Source organism: Artemia franciscana, chromosome 12 (genome assembly GCF_032884065.1).
Source record: "Artemia franciscana chromosome 12, ASM3288406v1, whole genome shotgun sequence".
Classification (NCBI taxonomy): Eukaryota; Metazoa; Arthropoda; class Branchiopoda; order Anostraca; family Artemiidae; genus Artemia; species Artemia franciscana.
The window spans coordinates 19,760,610-19,784,623 of record NC_088874.1 but is presented as its reverse complement, the minus strand read 5'-3'; the positions used below and the strand labels follow the sequence as shown (position 1 = coordinate 19,784,623).

General features: G+C 36.7%; 2 protein-coding genes across 16 annotated transcripts in view; one reads left to right on the top strand and one right to left on the bottom strand.

Annotated features, from left to right (window-relative positions):
• The first annotated feature begins 380 nt into the window (after positions 1–380).
• The window catches only part of LOC136033814 (uncharacterized), a 39,197-nt gene continuing 15,563 nt past the window's right edge, over positions 381–24,014 (top strand). The window contains exons 1-2 of one of the 15 annotated variants that reach the window (XM_065714734.1): positions 12,628–16,973; positions 22,377–22,798. Coding sequence is in view for 5 of the 15 variants with exons in the window: in XM_065714742.1 (XP_065570814.1) it covers positions 22,463–22,798 (336 nt within the window). In the remaining 10 variants the exon portion in view is untranslated. The other 14 variants (XM_065714742.1, XM_065714735.1, XM_065714743.1 and 11 more) reach the window with 14 other exon arrangements.
• Positions 13,166–14,098, bottom strand: LOC136033459 (piggyBac transposable element-derived protein 3-like). The gene has a single exon (XM_065714209.1). It carries the CDS (start codon positions 14,096–14,098, stop codon positions 13,166–13,168), a length of 933 nt encoding a protein of 310 aa, XP_065570281.1.

Sequence of the window (24,014 nt, the reverse complement as noted above, 5' to 3'; positions counted from 1 at the left end):
ATATATATATATATATATATATATATATATATATATATATATATATATATATATATATATATATATATATATATATATATATATATATATATATATATATATATATATATATATATATATATATATATATATATATATATATATATATGTATCGAATCAGGATGCTAAAACTCATCTGGGCGACGTATATTGCAACAAATGGACCTTGGAGCTTCTCTTATAGCCCAATATGTGAGCAAAATGCTCACAATTCTACTACAAAATTCATAGGGAAAAAAGGAGGTCCTCCTGTCGCCTCTTTTTGCCTCCTGTCGTAGAGATGGGAGGCCTTTGTATGTTTCTTTTTTTTTAATTCTACTTGTCTACTATTATTATCTAAATCCTTACTTTTTTTACGGCCATTTCCTTTTCTCACCATGTCAATTCATTCTTTGTTGTCACCACTTTTGTTAACTAGAATTTTGTCGAAAATGTTATAACTTACACGTGGCAGAATAGGCATGTGTTGATGCCTGGATTAGAAATTCGTGGTTGTAGCCTAGTCTATAGCCTAGTAAAGACCGAAATTATGTAGAAGCCATTCAAAGGGAAAATGTTTTCCAATTGATAGCTATTACGAAAGATGGCGAGTCTTCCCCTAGATCCGATTTTATGATATTTTACCCTGTAATTAGAAAAGCCAATTCAAGAATCTAGAAAAACAGCTTGATCTCCTCGAAAACGGCGTCAGACTAAAAAAAAAAGAAAAAAAAAAAGACAAAAATATCGGAATTGCTATAGTCGAAAACGCTTGCTTATTTATTTCCAAATTCCCATCTCAAAATTGAAATCATGTTTTACCAAGGTAGCAAAGATTTTCTTCTTTTTTTCGCCAACGAAAAAATAATGGGCTTTAGAATCATAAGGGGCTTTTTTATAAACCCATTATGATTCTAGATAGTCGTAGGGTCTCATTCGACTGCTACTTAGGTTTTTGCCTAATCGCTTTTTATAAACCCATTATGATTGCGTCTAATTTCCACTATTAACAATAATAAAGGAATACTTTTGTTTTTAGGTGGAAAATTTGGAACGTTGCGTCGTTTTGTTGTACGTGAGGTAATCCCTGAGGCAGAAGAATATACTCCTGATACGAGTCCTAAATATCGGCTGTTTGGGGGCTTACCTTTTGGAGGAGGTGTCTACCATACATACCATGGAACATCTACTACTCAGCCCAGACCTTCCATTCTTAAGGTAAGTCAAACATTTTCCCCTTGTTTTCTATAGTACAAGGTTTGATCAAAATGTTCTTGGACTGATTTTTATAAAGAAATTTAAAATAAAAGTTTTAAATTATGTTCAAGTTCATTATTCGTTATGAGCAGATCCTCTAACGAAACTTGATTTTGTAATGTTACTAAGCCTTTTATACATCCAGTGTAGACAGGTATCTGACATAGATAGCGCACCAAGGGATATTATTTTTTTTGGCCGGAGTTCGAAATTCAGGGGGAATTATATCTTGCAGGGATGCGTGCAAAAAAAATTAAAAAATTAAAGCATTGTCCGTTTATTTTAGCTTCCCCCTTGGGTTGTTGTTCTCGGTTTTTGATTTTGCATTTAATCGCGGTGCTCTATCTGTTTATCCGAGGGTTTATGAAACAAATATATAGTGTTTTGTAACAGTACGTGATTTCTCAAGTTTTTCTTATATGCTGCTACTCTCGGAAATTATCATTACATAGTGAGATATAATTACCAGGTATTTTGAAAGGTTGAACCGCAATAAACGAGCATTCCTAAACCCGTGATGTTACTTATAAGTAATAATGTGTCCAAAACTTAGTTAATTAAACTTAACTAAAAACTTAGTTAATCCATTTATATTCATTGCCAAATGTGTCAATATATCGCTTCCCCCACCGTGAATGAACCTGTTAGAACCTCCAACAAGGTTGAACCCAACCCACCGTAAAATTAGTATGAGAGGGTGGACTCTAGTTCAGCATTGTGGAGTGATATGCATGAGAGGAAAATTTTCATGCAAGTCAACTCGTAGTCAACCTGCGATTGTTCCCCAGCGAGAACCTCCAACCGGTACGACTCTAGTTCGGCATTGTGAAGGGACACGTTTGCACGGAGCATAAATGGGAGACAGTAACAACGGCCATCAAAGGGGTAAAATTAACCTTGACTGGGCTGGACAATCTGTCTTGGCTTTTTTCTACAATTGGCCATGACTTCCACTTTTCCCACAACTATTCCCTTTTTTTTAAATTCAAATTCTACAATTGGCCATGACTTCCACTTTTCCCACAACTATTCCCTCTTTTTTAAATTCAAAGGGGTAAAATTCGGCATTTTTGAATTAAATTTTAATTCGGTCCGAATTAAAATTCGGACCGAGATCCGTTGATTTTTGAATTTAAAAAAGAGGGAATAGTTGTTGGAAAAGTGGAAGTCATGGCCAATTGTAGAAAAAAGCCAAGACAGATTGTCCCGCCCAGACAAGGTTAATTTTACCCCTTTGAATTTAAAAAAGAGGGAATAGTTGTGGGAATAGTGGAAGTCATGGCCAATTGTAGAAAAAAGCCATGACAGATTGTCCAGCCCAGTCAAGGTTAATTTTACCCCTTTGATGGCCGTTGTTACTGTCTCCCATTTATGCTCCGTGCAAACGTGTCCCTTCACAATGCCGAACTAGAGTCGTACCAGTTGGAGGTTCTCGCTGGGGAACAATCGCAGGTTGACTACGAGTTGACTTGCATGAAAATTTTCCTCTCATGCATATCACTCCACAATACTGAACTAGAGTCCACCCTCTCATACTAATTTTACGGTGGGTTGGGTTCAACCTTGTTGGAGGTTCTAACAGGTTCATTCACGGCTGGGGAACAAAAAACTTAGTTAGTAATATATATACATATATATATATATATATATATATATATATATATATATATATATATATATATATATATATATATATATATATATATATATATATATATATATATATTTGTTTCATAAACCAGCTTCAGGTCAAGAGGACCTGAAGCTGTAACATTGCAATTCTTGCTTTACTCGAGTTTCACTGGCAAGGTTTCGAACCCCTTGTGTAACTGGTGTGGGCCAAGCTACAGCCGGTACCTTAGACTATATCCTAGACTATTTATTCTAGGTAATTCTTCCGTCAAGCCGGTTTTAGTTACCACTCTTTGTCGTTTAAGTAATACTAACCATTGTTTTAAATAATTGTTAATAATTTAAATAATTGTTTTCACCTACTCTCAACTGCTTGTTGGTAACTTCCTAACGACTACACTGATCATCCAGAAACTGTGTAAAGTAATTCCCAGTGGATTATATGAATTATACCCAGTTCGAGAGATAAAATTATTTGTATTGTTTTCTGGGAATTTTCTGATTACATCTTATATTGTACTAGTTAGTATTTGAATGTACTTGTAATACTCTGCTATTATTTAATTCTGTCAGCAAAACTTTGGCTGCGAGTATAAATTCAAAAACAAAACAGTTATCAAAGTAATTATGCTCAGTTGAGAAACTTAGCTTAGGTAGTAGATAATATGTTCAATGTTATTTTGTTCTTTCTGTAAGTGTATATTTTTTACGGGAATTGAGGACCGTTTTGACTTAGAGGTTTAAGTTACGTGGGTTAAACCTTTTAGGAGGATAGTAGGCCCTCAAGGTTCAATACTTGAACATTTAGTTTATGTTCAGGCATTCAACTCTTTGAAAAATCTTGATTTGCAAGTGAGCTGCCTAATTCATAATTGTCATATATTTATCTAAAGTTAAAAGTAAGTAAGTAAGTAATGGGTCTGCTTCCAGGATCTGCTGACATATATGCCAATTAGTTTACTTAGGTTTCTGAAATAAGTCAACTATTTAGTGCTGCATTGTTTAGTGTAGTTTAGCATTGTCAGTTAGTTAATTTGGGCTAGTTGCACTTGGCTATGTAGGTCCATAAGACGGATATAGCCCTTCAGCCAGGAAGTGAAATGGGGGGTTGGGGGCCAGCCATCCTTATGCTCTCACACACTTTCTGTTTACCTTCCCTAGATATCTCCACGTAGCCATTTAGTGCTGGGTCGACTCTGGCTGAGCTTAAAATGTCACGCCACTGACCCCGTCTCAAACCAAATATCCGGCCACGCCAGGAATCAAACAAAATGCGGTGATCGTACAAAATTTAAAAAAATAAATTTTAAATGTTTTCACTTTTATAAACTTTAATAAGTCAAATATTATTGACATTTAAGGAACAAATATCAGCATGTGTACATTGAACTGACCGAATGTACGTTCATTTATATTTTTTCAGTAAAGTGCAAATTATGTTCTGGCCTTAGGAAGGCATATGGGTTTTGAGCCCTACCCTTGTTAATTCGTGCTCGTTTTGCGTTTGACTCGGTTATTTATTGTAGTTTCTGTTGGCTTTGGGTAGTTTTAAGCTTGGTAGATTATTTGATTCTATTTTTGCTCATTCTTGGTTTAATGGAGTTCTTTACTTTTCTTTGAAAGACTTATTTTTGTGGAATTTTTTTTTTTAAACCAATTACTGGATAGAATCACTGGTCTTTTTCTAATAACTATGTTGGTCAATGACTTGATAACAAAATTTCATTTGAAAAATATCATTTTATTCGAATTTGTTTGTTTAAAAGTGTCGTTAATTTGACGCGGAAAAATTGGTAACACGGTTTATCGAAGAGTAAAAAAAAACATTTAAAACAAGCTTTTATCGGCAGATGCACTAAGAGATAAATATATATATATATATATATATATATATATATATATATATATATATATATATATATATATATATATATATATATATATATATATATATATATATAAATCTCACCAAGAAAATACTTTTTTTCTAGATTGAAAATGGTTGTTTATGGCGCCTATGATATAAGAAAACTTGTTTATATAACAGAACATTATTTTGTATACTGACTTTATATTTACTGGTTTGAGAAGATACATTTTTAACAGGTGGAAAATTGCTTTCGGATAATTTTTTCGCTGAAAAAAAAAAAATTCTGAGCTACGTGAGTCATACTTTCTGGAATCAGCTCACATATCAATATCGTAAAATCTCTGAAAGTTTCACTCATCGATATCAACTACTTTATTTAAGATATTAAAGAACCTTTGCCCAAGAAGTGATTGTTTACCATACAAAGGAGACAAAAAAGTTATCCTGGTTTGGGGTCGACGTTGATCAGATTCTATTATACTGATCTCAAAAGGTATAGGAAATTATATTACAATTGTAAAGCTTCCGCCTCATTCTGTTTAAATCCATATACCTTCGTTACTAAAAGCTCTAAAATGAGTTTAACAAACAGCATTGGATTATCAACGTTTTAATGTCACTTTCTAGAAAGGATTTCGGCATCTTCTTTTCAAACAGTTCGTGGTAACGAACTGTAGTAAGGAGCGACCCGGCTCAATAGTAAACGAAACTCTAAAAAACGGAATTTTGATGCTAAAAGATACATCAAAAGAATCGAATTTTCACGCTGATTCTAAATATATAAGTTTCAATTAATGTAGTCTTTGTTATCAAAAGTTAAGAGCCTGAGAAAATTTGCCTTATTTTGGAAAATAGGGGAAAACATCCCCTAAAAGTCATAGAATCTTAACGAAAATCACACCATCGCATTCGGCGTATCAGAGAATCCTGTAGCAAAAATTTCAAGCTCCTATCTAAAAAAATGTGGAATTTCGTATTTTTTGCCAGAAGACAAATCACGGGTGTGTGTGTGTTTTTTTTTTCAGGGGTCATCGTATCGACCAAGTGGTCCTAAAGTGTCGCAAGAGGGCTCATTATTACGGAAATGAAAAGTTCTAGTGCCCTTTTTAAGTGATCAAAAAAATTGGAGGGCACCTAGTCCCCCTCCCACGCTCATTTTTTTTCAAAAAGTCTACAGATTAAAATTTTGAGATAGCCATTTTGTTCTGCATAGTCGAAAACCATAATAACTATGTCTTTGGGAATGACTTACTCCCCCACAATCCCTGGGGGAGGGGCTGCAAGTTACAAACTTTGACAAGTGTTTACATTTAGTAATGGCTATTGGGAAGTGTACAGACGTTTTCAGGGTGATTTTTTGGTTTGGGGGGTGGGGTTGATGGAAGGGGGCTATGTGGGTGGATCTTTCCTTGGAGGAATATGTCATGGGGGAAGAAAAATTCAATGAAAAGGGTGCAGGATTTTCTAGCATTACTATAAAAAAAAAAACAACCAAAAAGTAAACATGACAACGTTTTTTCAATTGAAAGTAAGGAATAGCATTGAATTTTAAAACGAACAGAGATTATTACGCATATGAGGGGTTCTAAAAATACTTTAGCATAAAGAGCGAGGAATTTAGGAGGAGATAAATACATCACTCTTTATGCTAAAGTATTTTTAGTAATTTCAACTATTTATTCTACGACCTTTTTGATTCAGGGGTCATTCTTAAAGAATTGGGACAAAACTTACGATTTAGTGTAAAGAGCGAGGTATTAACGAGGGCACAAACCCCTTCGTACACATAATAAAAATATAAGAATATAAAAGTTTGTTACGTAAATTAATTCTTAAGTTACGCATATTTTTTACTAATAAAAACGTTCGTTAAAAATCAAAAGTTCTAGTAGCCTTTTTAAGTAACCGAAAAATTGGAGGGCAACTAGGCCTCCTTCCCCACCCCTTATTTCTCAAAATGGTCTGATCAAAACTAAGACAAAGCGATTTAGCCAAAAAAAAAAAAAAAATTAATATACAAATTTAATTTTAATAATTTATGTGCGGAGAGCCAAAATCAAACATGCATTAATTCAAAAACGTTCAGAAATTAAACAAAAAAAAAAACTAGTTTTATTAACTGAAAGTAAGGAGTGACATTAAAACTTAAAACGAACAGAAATTACTCTGTATATGAAATGGGTTGTCCCCTCCGCAATCCCTCGCTCTTTACGCTAAAGTTTGACTCTTTGGTTCTACTTTTTAAAACAGTAAAAAACTTTAGAGTAAAGAGCGGCGCGTTGATGAGGAAGCAGCCCCTTTTATATACGAAGTAATTTCTGATTTCTGAGTAATTTCTAATTGAAAGCTTTAGCGTAAAGAGTGAGGCATTGAGGAGAGGACAACCCACTTGTATTTGTTTCTGTGCTTAAATGAAGAATCTCTCTTTGATCAAACAGTTCGTGGTAACGAACTGTAGTAAGGAGCAACCCGGCTCAATAGTAACCGAAGCTCTAAAAAACGGAATTTTGATAACAATAGTTACTTCCAAACAATCACATTTTTATACTGATTTTAAATATATAAGTTTCAGCAAGTTCAGTCTTATGCATCAAAAGTTACCAGCCTGAGAAAATTTGCCCTATTTTAGAAAACAGGGGAAAAAACCCCTAAAAATCATAGGATCTTAACGAAAATCACACCATCAGATTCAGCGTATCAGTGAACTCTACTGTTAAAGTTTCAACCTCCTATTTCTAAAAATGTGGAATTTTGTATTTTTTGCCAGAAGCCAGATCATGGATGCGTGCTGTTTTTTTGTTTTTTTCCAGGGGTGATCGTATCGACCCAGTAGTCCTAGAATGTTGCGAGAGGGCCCAAAGTCACCGGATCAAAATTTTCAGATAGCCATTCTGTTCAGCCTAGTCGAAAACCCAATAACTATGTCTTTGGGGACGACTTAATCTCCCACAGTCCCCGGGGGAGGGGCTGCAAGTTTCAAACTTTGACCATTGTCTACATAAAGTAGTGGTTATTATGAAGTGTATTATGAAGTGTTGACGTTTTTCGGTTGACTTTTTCGCGTTGGGGTGGGAGTGGGCTGGGGGAGGAGGTTACGTTGGAGGATCTTTCCATGGAGGAATTTATCATGAAGGAAGAGAGCTTCGATGAAGGGGGCGCAGGATTTTCTAGCATTAGGAAAAAAACACAATGAGAAACTAATTTTTTTTCTCCGGGAAGTAATGAGTAGCATTAAAACTTAAAACGAACATAAAATATCACGTTTATAAGGGGGTTCGTCTTCTCCACAATACCTTGTTCTTTACACTAAAGTATTTTTAGTATTTTCAGTTATTTATTCTACGGCTTTTTAAAAACTAGGGATAAAATTCAAGCTATAGTGTAAAGAACGAGGTATTGACGAGGGATCAACCCCCCTCATATACGTGATAAACATACACAAATATAGAAGTTCGTTACGTAAGTTAATTCGTAAGGTACGTATGTTTATTACTAACAAAAACGTTCGTACAAAAAATAAAAAAAATCTAGTTGCATTTTTAAATACCCGAAAATTGGAGGGCAACTAGGCCTCCTCCTCCACCTCTTTTTTTATCAAAATCATTCGATCGAAACTGCGAGAAAGACATTTAGCAGAAAAAAATTAATATGCAGATTTCGTTTTAATTATTCATGTTCGGTGAGTCAAAATCAAAACATGTATTTATTCAAAAATGTTCAGAAATTAATAAAAAAACAAGTTTTTTTTAACTGTAAGTAAGGAGCGATATTAAAACTTAAAACGAACAGAAACTAAACCTACGTTGCCCGGGCAACGTGAAGTGTTGCGACAACCTTTGTCCGGCTTCGCCGGCTAAAGTGTTCCAAAGCAACACTTTGGTTTTGTTTCTTCGCTATCGATCTGTAATCACATGATCAAAGGCTATTCCTCAGTGTTGAAAAAATGACAGCAAAATAGTTTTGAAAGAAGGGACTAAATTGACTTTGCAGCCAGTTGAACTCTATCCTTTTCAATCGTAGACATCATGACGGATGAGAACTCGGAACAATATCTTATATAATCTAGTTGGTATAATAAAGCTATCCCTAACTTTTCAGGATCAAAATACCATAGATGACATTTTATTAATTATTACGAAACTATCTCATTATTTTACATTCTCGTTTGTGCTTGTTTCTTCATTAGCGGTTACATGATGAAGTTGTCAGCCTATCGAAGTTTTTAAAACGGTATGTTCAAACAAGAACGCAATCAGTTATCACATGACCAAAGGCTATTCCTCAGCGTTGAAAAAGCAACAACTACAAAATAATATCGAAAGAAGGGACCAAATTGACTTTGCAGCCAGTTGAACTTTATCCTTTTCAATCGTAGACATCGTGACGGATGAAAACTTGGAACAATATCTTATACAATCTAATTGGTATTATAAAGCTATCCGTTACTTTTCAGGATTAAAATACCATAGGTGACACTAATTATTGCGAAACTATCTCATTGTTTTACGTTATCGTTTGTACCCGTTGCGTAAACACTTAATTCTGTCAGATTTAAAGTGATTAAGTACAATGTGCACCAATTTGCACAAATTTCTAGCCCAAAGTGAAAAGATTCTTACTTTCAAGTCCCTGTCCCGTGATAGACATCAAGTTTACCGGAAACTAATAAATGGGTACACCAACTAGCAAAAGTTGCATACCCCTCATCGCTGAAAATGATTGTAGCCCAACACCCGATTATTACTTACAAGTCCCCTATATGTCTTACCACTGGAACCAAATTGGTTTAACCATCAAATACACCGGAAACAAATAATAGGTACACCAATTAGTAAAAATGGCAAACCCCTCATTGCCGAAGATGATTATGAGCTAACAGCCGTTTTTCGCTCAAAGTGAACCGATTCTTACTTATAAGTCCCTCCCCCGTGATAGGCATCAAGTTCACCGGAAACAAATAAATGGGTACACCAACTAGCATAGTTGCAAACCCCTCGTCGCTGAAGTTGATTGTGGCCTAACAGCAGATTATTACTTAGAAGTCCCCTACATGTCTTACCACTGAAACCAAATTGGTTTTACCATCAAATACACTTGAAACAAATAGTAGATTCACCAACTAGCAAAATTTGCTAACCCCTCATTGCCCGAGGTGATTATTACCTAACAGCTAACTGTAGCTTACAATTCCTCTATATGTCTCACAATTTGTATCGGCCTAGATTTCGTTTCAGTGTGTACCTTACTACTGAAGTTGTCAACCCCTTGAAACTTTCAAACTGGTATACCTGATGAAAGAATCTTTATACCAAAAAATGGATGTCATATACTTTAATCAGCTCATCAAGAGCTATCAGTTGCCGTCGAAAAAAAAATTATATCTGTATTAGTTCAAAAGTTTATTTTTTTTTTTGCCGTAGGCCATTTTTCTAACGTCACTACTTAGAAAGGACCAAAGGATAAGCTCAAGTTCTTTAGCAATGAGAAAACTTTTAAAGTTTTTTAGGCACATCTGATACCATTTCTGTACCGCAATCCCAAGTCTGAAAAACCTAATGATAAACTCAGCTGAAATCACGAACAAGAAACGGATAGAAACGATAGATGGCAGCACTTTCGGACCCGTGGGAAAATGCCACATTTTTGTTTCTGTAATTTTTTTGTATTTATCACTCAAAGAAGATATATTGGCTGTGGGGCCGGGTAACTTCCGCATATGTTTAACACCTATAGATTTTAGTCCTTCTTCAATTTGAAAGTGATGCCTGCCTGCTTCCCTGCTAGAACGGAGCTTTCCACTCGAAAGCAGAAACATGGTTTGATGAAACGAAAGCTTGGCTGCACCACTTCAGATACTCCTCTCTGACATAGGCTATATAACTTCACTTCACTTCGCACACCATAGGTTCTGGCTCGTGGACAAGCAAAAACCATCCAATTTGGCCCCAGGCAAGAGTTCTGCGGAGCTTTCCAAAATGTAATGTCATATTCATCCATCCGGCCTGAGGTCCACACATTCCGTAAAAACCGCAAAGGTTAGACCCTTACCAGTTTCCAGGAATAATCCGAGATCGGACACATAGAAAAAAAAAACGGGACAAAACCAAAGTGTTGATCTCGCAACACAAATACTCCGTATATGAAAGGGGTTGTCCCCTCCGCAACACCTTGCTCTTTACGCAATTTTTTTTTATTGTTTTAAAAAGTAGAGTTGTGGCAGAGTCAAACTTTGGCGTAAAGAGTGAGGTGTTGCGGAGGGGACAGCCCCTTTCATATACGGAGTAATTTCTGTTCATTTTAAGTTTTAATATAGCTCCTTACTTACAGTTAAAAAAAAACTTTTTTTTTTATTTAATTGGGTAGCAGAGAACATGTGTCTGTAAGCCTAGAGAAAAGCTCGGAAACTGAAGATTTCATGCTTAAATCTTTGGGAAATTACTCCTGGTCATGTGCCATGAAAAAGGGTTTTTTAAAAGAAGGGGACCATGACGAGAAGTATGTTGCAATTGCAACAGAGTTTTCTTGAAGGTGAAGAGGACAGTACTAACAGCGCTGAAGTTATGTATATGAAATTGGGGGAGTTTTATACGAAGTTTTAGTGTACACCATAATGGATTGGGAGGGTATATAGGTATATACGAAATATTTTATGGTGTAATTACTACTACTACTACTACTAATACTACTACTACTACTACTACCACTACTACTAATAATAATAATAACTCCCTGCAGCACCAAGCCGCCTGATGCCAACACAGCTACGCACGCTCCTCCTCCAACCTAATCTATTTAAACCCTCCCTCTTTACACCCTCTCAGGAAGTTGATGTAGAAAAATTATATGATTTGTAACAAAAAATAGTAATTTTTAGTGTGTCATACTAAGAAAGTACTTCTAGTTAGAAAGTGAACGGATTAGGTACTTTAAGTACACCCAGGGACGAATCAACAGCATTTTCATTGGAGGGGGGCCAGAGGTGTCCATAACTAGATACTCAAGGAGCATGGGCTATATAATAATTTTTCTCTACATTATTGGGGGGCTGCCTCCCCTGCCCTTCCCAAGCGACGCCCCTGAGCACACCACTGTCAAAGCTATCCCAAGTGGTGGAGCTACCCTATAGTATAAAGAAATCTAGTGTAAGTTTGTAAAAGTAAGCAGAAAGTAACATATGAATTGCTTGTTTGAAGCCCTAGTGAGGGTTTATTATTGTCAGGAATATAAGTTTAACTGGATCGCCTCTATGTTACGTTGTTTGGTGTGAAATATTTACCTCTATGTTGGGGCTACATTTGTCACCCTTTGCTTTACCCAATCAACTTAATATTTTGGATAATATCTTGGATCGGGGAAAAACAGATTTGATAGGATGTAATTTTGTATCAATGTGTGAATATTTGCATAATAGCATTTCTTTTAGAAGAAAAAAATTTCAAAGTAAAAAGGAGAACCTCTTTAGAAGAAAATACCTCAAAGTAAAAAAGGAGTAGTTCACCAAAATAACCTTCCAACTGTAAACTCGCTATTTCTCAAAACCTCAGATTCGAACATACATAGTTCGGCTATTGGACGACCATACCTATTTGTGCAATTTGTTGGGGAAATACATGCAGGCATCTTCAATGGAAAAACATAGCAGTATCGCTGATTTCTGCATTTTCTATAAATTGTTAACCTGGGGTGTAATTTGCTATGAGGCAGGGGAGGTGGAAACTATCCTCCAGACTGCAGTTTACCCCCCTACCCCAGACCCCAGTTTGCCCCACAGCTGGAACTTAGTTTTTGCAAAAAAAAACAAAAAACTGGTACTTGTGTCTTATAGCCACCACACTCAAGTTCCGTCGAAAAGTGAAGTTTGATTAATGTTAATGAAATAAAACAAAACATGATGAAAATATAATACTTCATCAACAAAATTATGAAAACTACAACAAAGAATTATGGAAGGGGGGCCACCCAGACCGTATTATACCAAATACCTAGCCTAGACTAACCTTATCTAACCTAACCAAAATAACAACTAAATAGTTGATTAAAATTTAGCTACAATGTAGTTTTCCACGGAGCCGAAGCTAATATTGTCTGGTATAAAAACCATGAAAACCCGTTTATTGTTTCATGTTCGCGATACAAGATCTTGAGCGTGGTGGCATTAACCCTTTCAGTCACGAATTATTTTCCTTCGATGGAAAATTCTAAAAACCAGACTGCATGACACCTTGGGGTACCTAATCATCGTCAATTTTTTTTAGATTTTTTGGAGGAACCTTTCTATGTTTTCTAGCGTGTACTCAGTTGAGGACAGTGTGATCAACTTTGTAGTTTTTCATCAGATATAGTGAGTTTATTGAGAAGTTATAAAAAAATACTAAGCACAGACAAATTTCACTTTTTAATGTGGAACTCTTTGAAGCAGTTCCTGTCCTCTTCTAGACACAATGGAACGTTGCATTTCAAACACATAGTGCGAGTTTTCAACACGCATGGCGAGTTTTTACACCTACTCTGGCCCTTTACTTTTTGAGGCCAATGAGAGAATGCATCATTTTTCACTGCTGAGCACGGACGCTGAAACTTCATCTTTCTTTTGCGAGATGCTGATTCGTCTACATTTTCATGTTCGTCTTCCTCACTAGAGGTGAGAGACCTTGGGCGACCCCTTCTTCTGGGGGTCATGCCTTCAGCAGACGTAAGCGCCTCTGCTATTTCCATGTGGAAGGAGAGCAAGTCCATCGAGCGTTCTGCTTTGGCCTTCCGATCAGCTATATATTCTAGCCATGAATTGCAGATGGATAGGTTGACCATGTGGAAGATCAGTCTCATGGTCCATTTCCTAGATCTAATGAATGTTCGGTAATATGATAGCATTTGATTCATCTTGTCCACTCCACCCATATACTGGTTATACAGGGATACAACTTGGGGCTGGTCAACCTGCAAGTAGGCTTTTGTTTGTTTACACCATCTGCGTACCTTGTTCATTGCGCCACTTCCAATCATATTCGATGCAAGGATAACTGATCTGTTGTCCATCCATTTCACCAAGCAGGTATCTCCACTACTAGCTACTACTTCACAGAATGATCCCCTTCCTCTCTTTTTCATGTCAGAATCAGTTTCCAGCCTAGCTCCCTGAAGCCTGTTGCTTCGTATAGTGCCTGTTCTGTAGAGGCCCATCTCACTTAGTCTTTCCAGCAAAGCCAAAGACGTAAAGAAATTGTCGAAATAAAGTTTAGTAAATTCCACAAGCTGAAGTCGTCCAGCAAGATTCAAAACCATACCTGCTCCGAGGCCAAAGCTTTTGTACTCTTCAGCCATGTTCGTCTTTTTGCCCTGATAAATTTCAAAAGAGAGTACTCTTCCATCCGCATTACACAGCACCAAGATTTTGATGCCCCATGGGCAAGGTTTTCCCCGAATTTACTGTTTGATATCAAGGTTTCCAATAAAAGGGACCATCTGCTCATCACAGAAGAGGTGCTCAGACGGAGAAATAGTCTGCGTTTTCTTCTGCACAATATCAATAATAGGTCGCACTTTCCAAAGACGATCCAAGTTATCAGGGTCTTTGGAAGTATTATCAACCAAGTGAATGAAGGACCAAAGGCGGGAAAATCTGTTGAAGTTCATCGTATCAGCGATGAGTGGGATGCGCGTTCGTGTACTTCAGTACATCCGGTATCGTGGGAGATTGAAAACCCCCATGGCAACGTGAATCCCAAAAAACTTCTTCATTTCGACTGCGTTAGTATCAATGGATTTTCCAGTCTTCTGGACGGAGTACAGGTTGGTTTGGTTCACAGTGATTTCAGAAAAATCTTCTGTTAGATATTCCGCAAAATAGTTTATAGGCTCATCATGACCTGGTACAGGTAGACTTGGGGCTGTGCTTTTATAAGCTTTATCAAATTTTTTCTTCTTCCAAACCTTGGTTCTGCCCTTCCTCGGTGGAGGCCTTACATCAACTTCCTCGCCTTCAGTTGATGCACTTTCACTGAAACTCACTGCTGCCGTTCCTGCATTGGGTCGAGGGTCGTAATCGTCCTGCTCCTCGTCGCTATCCAGAAGGTCTGTATTGGAGATGTCACTGTCAATTTGATCAAAAATGTTCAAAATTTGCTGCTGGTTGACGCGCAAACGCCTTGGACGCTGCGAAGGACCTGAAAAAAATAGTTGTAAAACTGCACTCATTGCCCTGTTCGTCATTATTAGAATAAAGAAAACGGTGTAGAAGTGATAATAAAACATTTCTAGATACGACTTTCTTTAGCTGTTTATTTTATCTTTATTATCTTTAGCTGTTTCTTACACTATACAGATGCATCCTTTTGACCATATAGATGCACATCGTGACTTTTTATTTAATTAATTTATTTTTAACCCATATCGTTTACAAAAATGAGACTTCGAAAGCTTCGATAATACACTTAGTAGTTCCTAAGATATACAGTAAGTTCCTAAGTGTATTTCGGAAAACATAGATGTAAATAGTGTATTTTGATCTAGTTTAACGTACTGCTGAACATTCCTTGGAAATTTCAAACTAACAACCCACCCTTAGCCATTCCTGGGATATTGCAGATGCACCTTTTGGTAAAGCTGGATGAATATCTAAATTAACCTCATCCATAGCATGCCCTAAAAGTTTTACCTTAATGCTCTCAGCCTTTTCATACTTTCAGGTTCAAACAGGCCCTTTGTCCCACTAATGACACCTTAAATGTAAACAACGGTCGACTTGCACAATTAATATCCCTTGTCAGAGGGGCATGACACCCCTAGGTCCATAGTTACTGGGCTTTTCAACTATGCTAAGAAAAAATGGCTTGGGAGTGGCTGGTTGTCCTCTAATAACTCTCAATTCCTAATCAGGATACTTGAAATTCCAATCAAATGGGTCCCCTCTTAAGTTTTTAAGACCACTCGTACCATTCGAATTGGTCCGGGGAAAACAAAAAAGAAGCAAATGCGCTGCCTATGAATTATATTTTTCATATTTTGAAGAATATATTTCAAATTGTGTGTGTTTAACAACCAAAATTAAAAATTTTTTTCATCAGCCTGGTGAAAGTTTAAAAAGAATTTTAACAGAAAAATAACTGAATCTCAAGAACAAACGAGTCTTATAGTTCTATGAACAACAATCAAAGTTCTTCTTAAGGAAACAACCTAGGAAAATCATCTAGAACCTAACTTCAAATTTACAAATTTACAACCCAACTTAGCATTTACAACCCCAACAAATTACAACCCTTATTTACAACCAAACAACCCAACTTAGTCAAAGAAATGTACAAATTACAGCTTTTACGTTTTCCCTCTCCTTCCAAGAATTTTTCAAAATAGATTTACCACGTGTAAATTCACCGTACATAGAATATTATATTTGAAAGAAACAACAAAAAAAGCAATGTAAAAATTACACGCCGCTTGCTCAGTTTGCTATGCGTTGATCACACTGTACTCGGTTGAGGACACGTAGTTTGAGAAAAATCGCCTGCCCTCCAGTGTTCACGCAGTTAGTCTATTTTTGGCCACTAGATGTCTTTACTTATCTTGTCTAAGTATTAGTTATTAGATATGGCCTTAGATTCATCCATATTCTTACACATAGACTGGAGTCTTACCTGGTTCTGCACTATTTTGAGATCCATCCATTCCTCAACTTCAAACTTTTGTATAAAATGGAGTTTTGAAGTTAGAACTTTCAAACTTTTTTCAGATTATTTCTTGATGAATGAAGCTTATGGCGCGCTAATTTGAATGCATATTTACCTGTAACATAAGACACTAGGTGGCAGATAATGGTATGTTCTCAACTGAGAACAAAATGACTGAAAGGGTTAAGAAAAAAGTTGTCAAAACTAAGATAACCGTGCGTAATTCAAGCATCCAGAGAAACAGGTTAGCCACATCTCGAATTCTGAACTGTTTTGAAAGCTGTAAAAATTTCTTGGCTGCTTTCTTTTTTTTTTGATGTGACAGTTTGTCTACTTGTAATTTGTTCAAATGGAGTTTAGATTGGAAATTTTAAGTTGGCAAAAGCCATGGGATTTCGAAATCTCTACCATCTCTTATTCACGTTCCTCTCGAAAGTCTCCAAGTCTTAATTGTGTCTCAGAATGCCAGCGACCAAAGTTATTGCTTCGTGTTGGTATATTAGTTACACGACAAGGAGTTGGTTCCAAGAAACGTAAGTTTCGCGTAATCTATTGTAGTTTTATGTTTGCAGTTATGAGGGCTTAATTAGGCCCAGATTTTAAAGTAGGCCTGTCGATGCCCCAGTTTAACTTGGATCTGATACTTTCTATTGCGGGTAATAACTAATTTCTAGCTGACACTCAGGTAAAAATATTTGAGTAGTTGCTCTGGTGTTATGAGAATGTCTGATTATCATTTTGAGCTCTAGTTTTCAATTATAGAAGTTTTCAATTAATAGATTTTCAATTATTTTTTGAATTAAAATTTTCAACTAATAGATTGAATTCTGTCCACTTGTTTTTGGTTTTGTTTATTGTTCTTTGCATTGACCGAACCATCATGTTGTACTTCTCAAAGCCAATGTGTCGACTGATTTTTTTGTTCTTTCTTTTCTTTTATGATTTTCAAAATAATTTTGTTTTGGAACCTTTTACTTAAAGTTTTCAAAGCACTATATTGCCTAATGCAAATTATAACCTGTTGTTTTTTGTTGGAAGCTCCAAATATTGTTATTTATACCCAAACTATTTCGACTTTTCTACTTGACTTTAGTAAATTCTAGCCAAGTTAGTCTTGTTAGTCATTGTCTAATCTAAACACTTTTAATAAGCCTTTGGGATTAACAATGTTTACTGACGTTTACAGGCAATTTAATATCACGTGACTTAGCGTTAAGCCACAGAAGTTGACATACAACAATTATGCCAGCTTTTTTCTATCTTTTACTTTTATGGCCGTCGTTGTTATGATAAAGAATAATAGTTCAGTTTTGATTAGGGAGTGTGATAGAAATGTCTAAAATAGATCTCTTAAATCTTTTTTATTTATTTCGGATAGCAGTTTTGGGTGGGTAGTTTTCAGATGCTCTGATGAATTAACTTCATCTGCTTCTTAAAGACAGTTCAGTGGATTAGCCTACTTACCTTTTCAATTGTGTCGTGAATGTTTGAAATCAAACAGAAACAGTGGAGGGGAAACAGTTAACCATGATGTATGTTCCAAAAAAGTATAGCAAAAAATGTCAGAGTCTCTTCTCAGAAAAATATACAAAAATTTCGAGCCGTTCGGAAAAAATAGTTTTGCTGGCCCTTTTTGATTATTTTTTTTTCTTGTGCATTGAGCTTCTCTTGATTCAAGGAATTTCAGGATATAAGTTTTTGAGCTTTTATTGGATCGTATATTGGGGGACTGTGTCCCCTAACGTTTTTTTTACATTAGGTTCTCCTTGACCCTGGGATTTATGGCGGAAATTTTCATGCTGATCAGGGAAAACCAGTTTCTTGAACTGTTTATGGGGCTCCTAACACTCATATCCTTCCCAACCAAACGTTTCGTCCTCTTAGTCCAAACAACGAGTCTTGAAAGTTTCAAGCCAATCGGAAATAAAAGATTTTTAGATACTTCTTGGGCCCATATTTGAGGGACCCTGCCCATTACTTCAGAAGAATTTTTAGCTCTGCTCCGGGCCCTTTTAGGGGAACTAATTTTTTTGTCAATGTTTATCCTATTGGAGCCCTTGAGTCTGGTTTAGTCCAAGTAAAAAACTTGGTCAAAATGATCAGAGACTTGAAAGCCTAATTAGAGTAAAGCCAAGACAGACAGTCTCTGTGAGAGGCAAAGCTGGCATAGCTTTCTGCGGCCCAACCACTTTAAGGATATAAACAACAAGTCGACTGGAAAAAGTTGGCCTCTTTTGGGCCCTGTGATTGGGCAGGGTCCTGCCTCCAAACTAAATTTGTTTTTTATATTAGATTCCCGTTGGTCCATGGACTAATAAGTTCCGTGTCGTCCAGAATAATAGTTCCTTGGCCTTTTGTGAGTCCCGGTCTTCGGGGGAACCATTATTTTTTCTAATTTTTTCTCTGAAATGTGGTTCCCTTAGCCCAAGGACTTAAGGACGTGCGTTTTAAGCCGATCGAAAAAATTCTTTTCCCTTTTTTGACAAAAAACTTGGGGAATTCCTATCCCCAAATAATTTTGTTCATAAGTTATAACGGTTGCTCTAAGCAGGGTTGCTCTTGGCCTAAAGAGTTTACCTGTGACCGTAAGTTTCAAACTGGTCGGGGCCAAAAAGTTTTTTGGCTGATTTCTGGGCCTCCTGTCCAGGAAAATGCATGTTTCTTCTGGCCAGGTTTTTAGGTCAAATATTTCATTCTTTTTATGCTATTGAATAATATGAAATAAGTTTTCAACTGAAAGTAAAGAGCAGCACTAAATCTTAAAACGAACAGAAATTATTTCGTATCAAAGGAAGACTGCCGGTCCTTTAACATTCGCTCTTTACGCTAAAACTTAACTTTTTCTCCCAATTCTGTAAAAACGACTGCTGAAACACAAGGGCCGTTTATATGGAATAAGAAACATTCTTAAAGCACTAAAAACCTAGTGTCACTAGTCAGGTCTGGGGAAGGGGCAGTACCCTTCATATACGGAATAATTTTCGTTCATTTTAAGTTTTAATGTTGCTCCTTGCGTTCAGTTGAAAAATAAATTTTTCGACTTAATTTCCGTCGTTTTTCCGGAACATTCCTCCTCCCGCTCCGCTTAAAATTTCCCTCGAAAAATTCCTTCCCCCATGAAAAACTCCTTTTCAAGGGTTAAGTTCTTTTGACAACCCGTATACACATACCTTGTTTTGATTTAGTTCTAAACTCCCTTCAACATTCTCTGAAAGGATCACTTAAATGCCCTTTGTCTTTTTGGAAAGTAATAATAGTTTATATGGAAGGTCAATAACATATGCTATATGTAGTGGTAGTAGTAGCAGTAGTAATAGCGTGCAAATATTATCTTTTCGGTCGATTAGTCATCTCCATTATCATTTCCTGAAAGTTCCAAATTAATATACTCAGTCATTCCTGAGTTAAGTCCTTTTGACAACTCGTATACACATAACATGTTTTGATTTAGTTCAACAGTCCCTTCAGCATTCTCTAAAAGGCTCACTAGAATGCCCTTTCTCTTTTTGGAAAATAATAATAATCTTTATGGGAACTCAGTAACATATGCCATATGTAGTGGCAGGGATAGCAGTAGTAGTGGTAGTTGTACTAGCAGTAGTAGCCTGCAGATATCATGTTTTTGTTCAATTTTTCATCTCCCTTATCATTTCCTTAAAGTTCAAAACTAATATACTCAGTCACTCCTGAGTTAAGTCCTGCAACCCGTTTACACATATCGTATTTTGATATAGTTCAATGCTCCCTTCAACGTTCTCTGAAAGGCTCGCCTGAATGCACTTTGTATTTTTAGAAAGTAATAATAATCTTTATGGAAAGCTAGTAACATATGCTACGTGTAAACAATGAACGAATTGCCTAACTTACTGCCCTTGCACTGAGGGCTTTGGGGGGTCGATATCCTTAAATAATTACTGGACCTTTCAACAATGCTGAAGAAAACATATGTCTAAAGATCTTGACTGGATGTTTTCTGGGAAATTATTGGCTTGCGGAGGGGTTCTGGTTGCCTCCAAATTACTTTTGACTCTTAAAAGGGTGCTATAAATTCTAATTTCCAGTCAACTGTCCCATACGAAGTTTACATGACCACCCATCCCATCAAACCCTTATATGTCCCCAGGGCATAATGAATTACCTTTGCCCCAGGAATCTGGTGGGTTGTGTCAACCCTGGAGACATGGTTATATGTTCTCTTGACTATTTTGAATAAGACGGCCGTCTCACAATTTTAATCAGATGTGTTTTCGGAAAAAAAGAATTTTTTGGGGGAGGATAGTTGCCCTCCATCCATTTGGCTCTTATAAGGGAACTAGAACTTCTAATTTCCAATTAAAAGAGCCTCCTCTAAAGTTTATACAACTACCCTTGCGTAAAAACCTCATATGCCCCCGGGACATAACTTACAACCCTTGCCCTCGGGTTCTGAGGGGTTGTTTTAATCCTGAAGGCCTTGTTTCATGATCTCGAAACTATTTTGAATAAAATGACTGTCTCAAAATTTCTATCAGATGCATTTGGAGAAAAGAGGACGTGAGGGGGGATATTTGTCTTCCGATCACTTTGACTCTGAGAAAAAGCCACTAGAACTTCTGATTTCCGATCTACAGAGCCCCCTTCGAAGTTTATACGACCACCCTGTTAATAAAAACCTTATATGCCCCGGTGTAAAACTTACAACCCTTGCCATTAGGGTTGTGGAGAGGGGCGGGGGCGTTGTCATCATCAAGGACGTAGTGGTCCTTCAACTGAGCTGAACAAAATGACTATTTAAAAATTTTAATTGGACGTTTTTGGGGAAATGAAGGGCATGGTTGCCCTCCAATCACTTTTGACTATTTAAACAGGCACTAGAACTTTCAATTTCCAGACAAATGAGCCCCTTTCGAAGTTTATACGACCATACTTTCTATAAAAAAAATTATATGCCCCACAGGGTAACTTACAACCCTTTTGACCCCTCGCCCTGAGGGATGGAAGGGTTGTCATCCTCAAACATATAATTTTTGGACCTTTAAACTATGCTGAACAAAACAGGTCTCAAAATTTTGATTGGATGTGTTTGGGGAAATGGTGGGTGTAGGGTTTGGGTGGGGGTGGGGGTGGGCGCTTGTTGCCCATCAATCACTGTCGACTATTAAAAAAGGGATTAGCTGTTCTAACCGAGTGAGCTTTTTTCTAAGTTTCCTCGAAAACTCTATACAAAAAACTTTCTATACAAAAAAAATAAAAACAAACATAAAAAAAATAATACATATTGACCACATCGCTCTTTACTTAGGGAGCGCTATTGAGCTGCCTATGATCCAGCACAATATCCTACACTTTTACTGGATTTTCAATTAGCTAAATTCGTCAGATTATCCAACCAATTGTCCTAGTCTGAATAAAAATTCCAGCGAAAATCCAATATATCATCCAGGATGAAACAAGATCGAGGAGCTGTTGGGCACGTTCTAAGTCATCAAAACTATTTTATTTTCATTAATCAAAAGCATTAGGATATATTAGTTAATGGTGAATCGGCTGAATGCAATACAAATTCTTATCTAATTCCCAATTTTCTAAGATTAACTATTGTAACCGAAAAAAATCATTTTATTGAATGATTTCTAGGTAAAATAAATAAATCATAGTGAACAGTCTCGAAACTGAACGTGAGGAAATTATGTTCTGCTCAATTGTACAATGATGGAGAAAAATTTTTTTTTTTTAAATAATTACGCAAATGAAGAAGCACGATTGCGTGCAAAAAGTCGGAAAAAAAAGAAGAAAAACAACAGATTTGGTTAGTTTAGTTGGAATCCCTAATAAGAGTCCAGCTTCATATTTTAGTATTCACACAAAGACGTAGACACGAATAGAATATAAAAAATGTAAGTTTTGAAAGTGGTTTAAAACCAACTTCAACATTTTTACCTGGACATTTATCCTAGTTTCCTGTCCCGATTGCACCACTGTTAAGAATTTCGTGTTATGCTGCGTGGAAATGAAATGAATATAGTGGAGTGGCAAGAATGCCATGGAAGCCCGGGGTATTCCGTATATTGATAGTTTTGATAGTGTTTTTGATGATGATGTCCTCGAGACAGTAACAGAAGAAGATCAGATTTCATGTGTCGATGATGGGGAAACCAAAGAAAATGATAAATGTGGAGTACAGATATCGCAGTCCTTGCCTGAAAGAGCAAATAAACAGATTAGTGATCCAAGTGGAATTTCGCCGTGGAGGATTCCTTTGTTGTTTGAATTGAAGCACAAGTTGTCAGTTAATCAAATGGGGAAAGATTTCTCAGGTGAATTGGATGCATTTCAGAAGGAGTTTTTGGCCTTGAAAAGGAGAACTTTTAGAAAACAGGTTTGTGGTTTAAGATTTGGGATACCTGTTAGACAATACCATTATATTATTTTAGATAATTATGTATTTAGGGAAAAGATTGGATTAATGGTGGGGCTAGCAAGTAGATTGGAATATATTAGGAGAAAGTAAAAAGAGACAAATAAGCTAAACTGGAGCTTATGCTTATTCTCAAACCCGCCAAAGCTCTAAAAATCCCCCCAAATCTCCCAAAGAGAACGGGTCTGGTTTGGTTATGTCAGTAACGTATCTAGAACTTGTGCTTATTCTTCCTATCAAGTTTCATCCCCATCTCTCCACTCTAAGCGTCTTCCAAGATTTCCCTTTCCTCCCTCCACCCTGGAATGTCCCCGGATCCAATCCGAATTGAAAATGGAGCATCTGAGACATGACATCTTTCTATATATCAAGTTTCATTAAGATCCGATCACCCATTAATGAGATAAAGATAGCTCATTTTTCACGATTTTCCCTCCCTCCAGTATCCGCCCCAGATGGTCAAATCGGGGAAACGACTGTTATCAAGTCAATTTGTGTAGGTCCCTGACACGCCTACGAATTTTAATCGTCCTTGCACATCCAGAAGTACCAAACTCGCTAAAGCACTAGAAATTCCCCCAACTCTCCCAAAAAGAGTGGATCCGGCCTGGTTATGTCAATCACGTATCTAGGACTTGTGCTTATACGTCCTACCAAGTTTCATCCCAATCTCTCCACTCTAAGCGTTCTTCAAGATTTTCGGTTTCCTCCTTCAACATCCCCCAGTGTCACTGGATCTGGTCGGAATTTAAAGTAAGAGCTCTGAGACACGAGATACTTCCAAATATCAAGTTTCATTAAGATCCGATAATCCTCTCGTAAGTTAAAAATACCTCATTTTTCTAATTTTCCGAATTAACCTTCCTTCCACTCCCCCCCCCAGATGGTCAAATCGGGGAAGAGACTATTTCTAATTTAACTGGTCCGGTCTCTGATGTGCCTACCAGCTTTCATCGTTGTAGCTTATCTGGAAGTGCCCTAACTAGCAAAACCGGGACCGATAGACAGACAGACAGAAATTGCGATCGCTATATGTCACTTGGTAAATAACAAGTGTCATAAAAATGCAGCCGGGTATTTACTACTACAATGGTGAGTATCGATAAGAACGGTGCAGAAGCATTGGGACTGGAAAAAGAAGACGACGGTAGTGTACTTTAGACGTCTTTCAGAGATT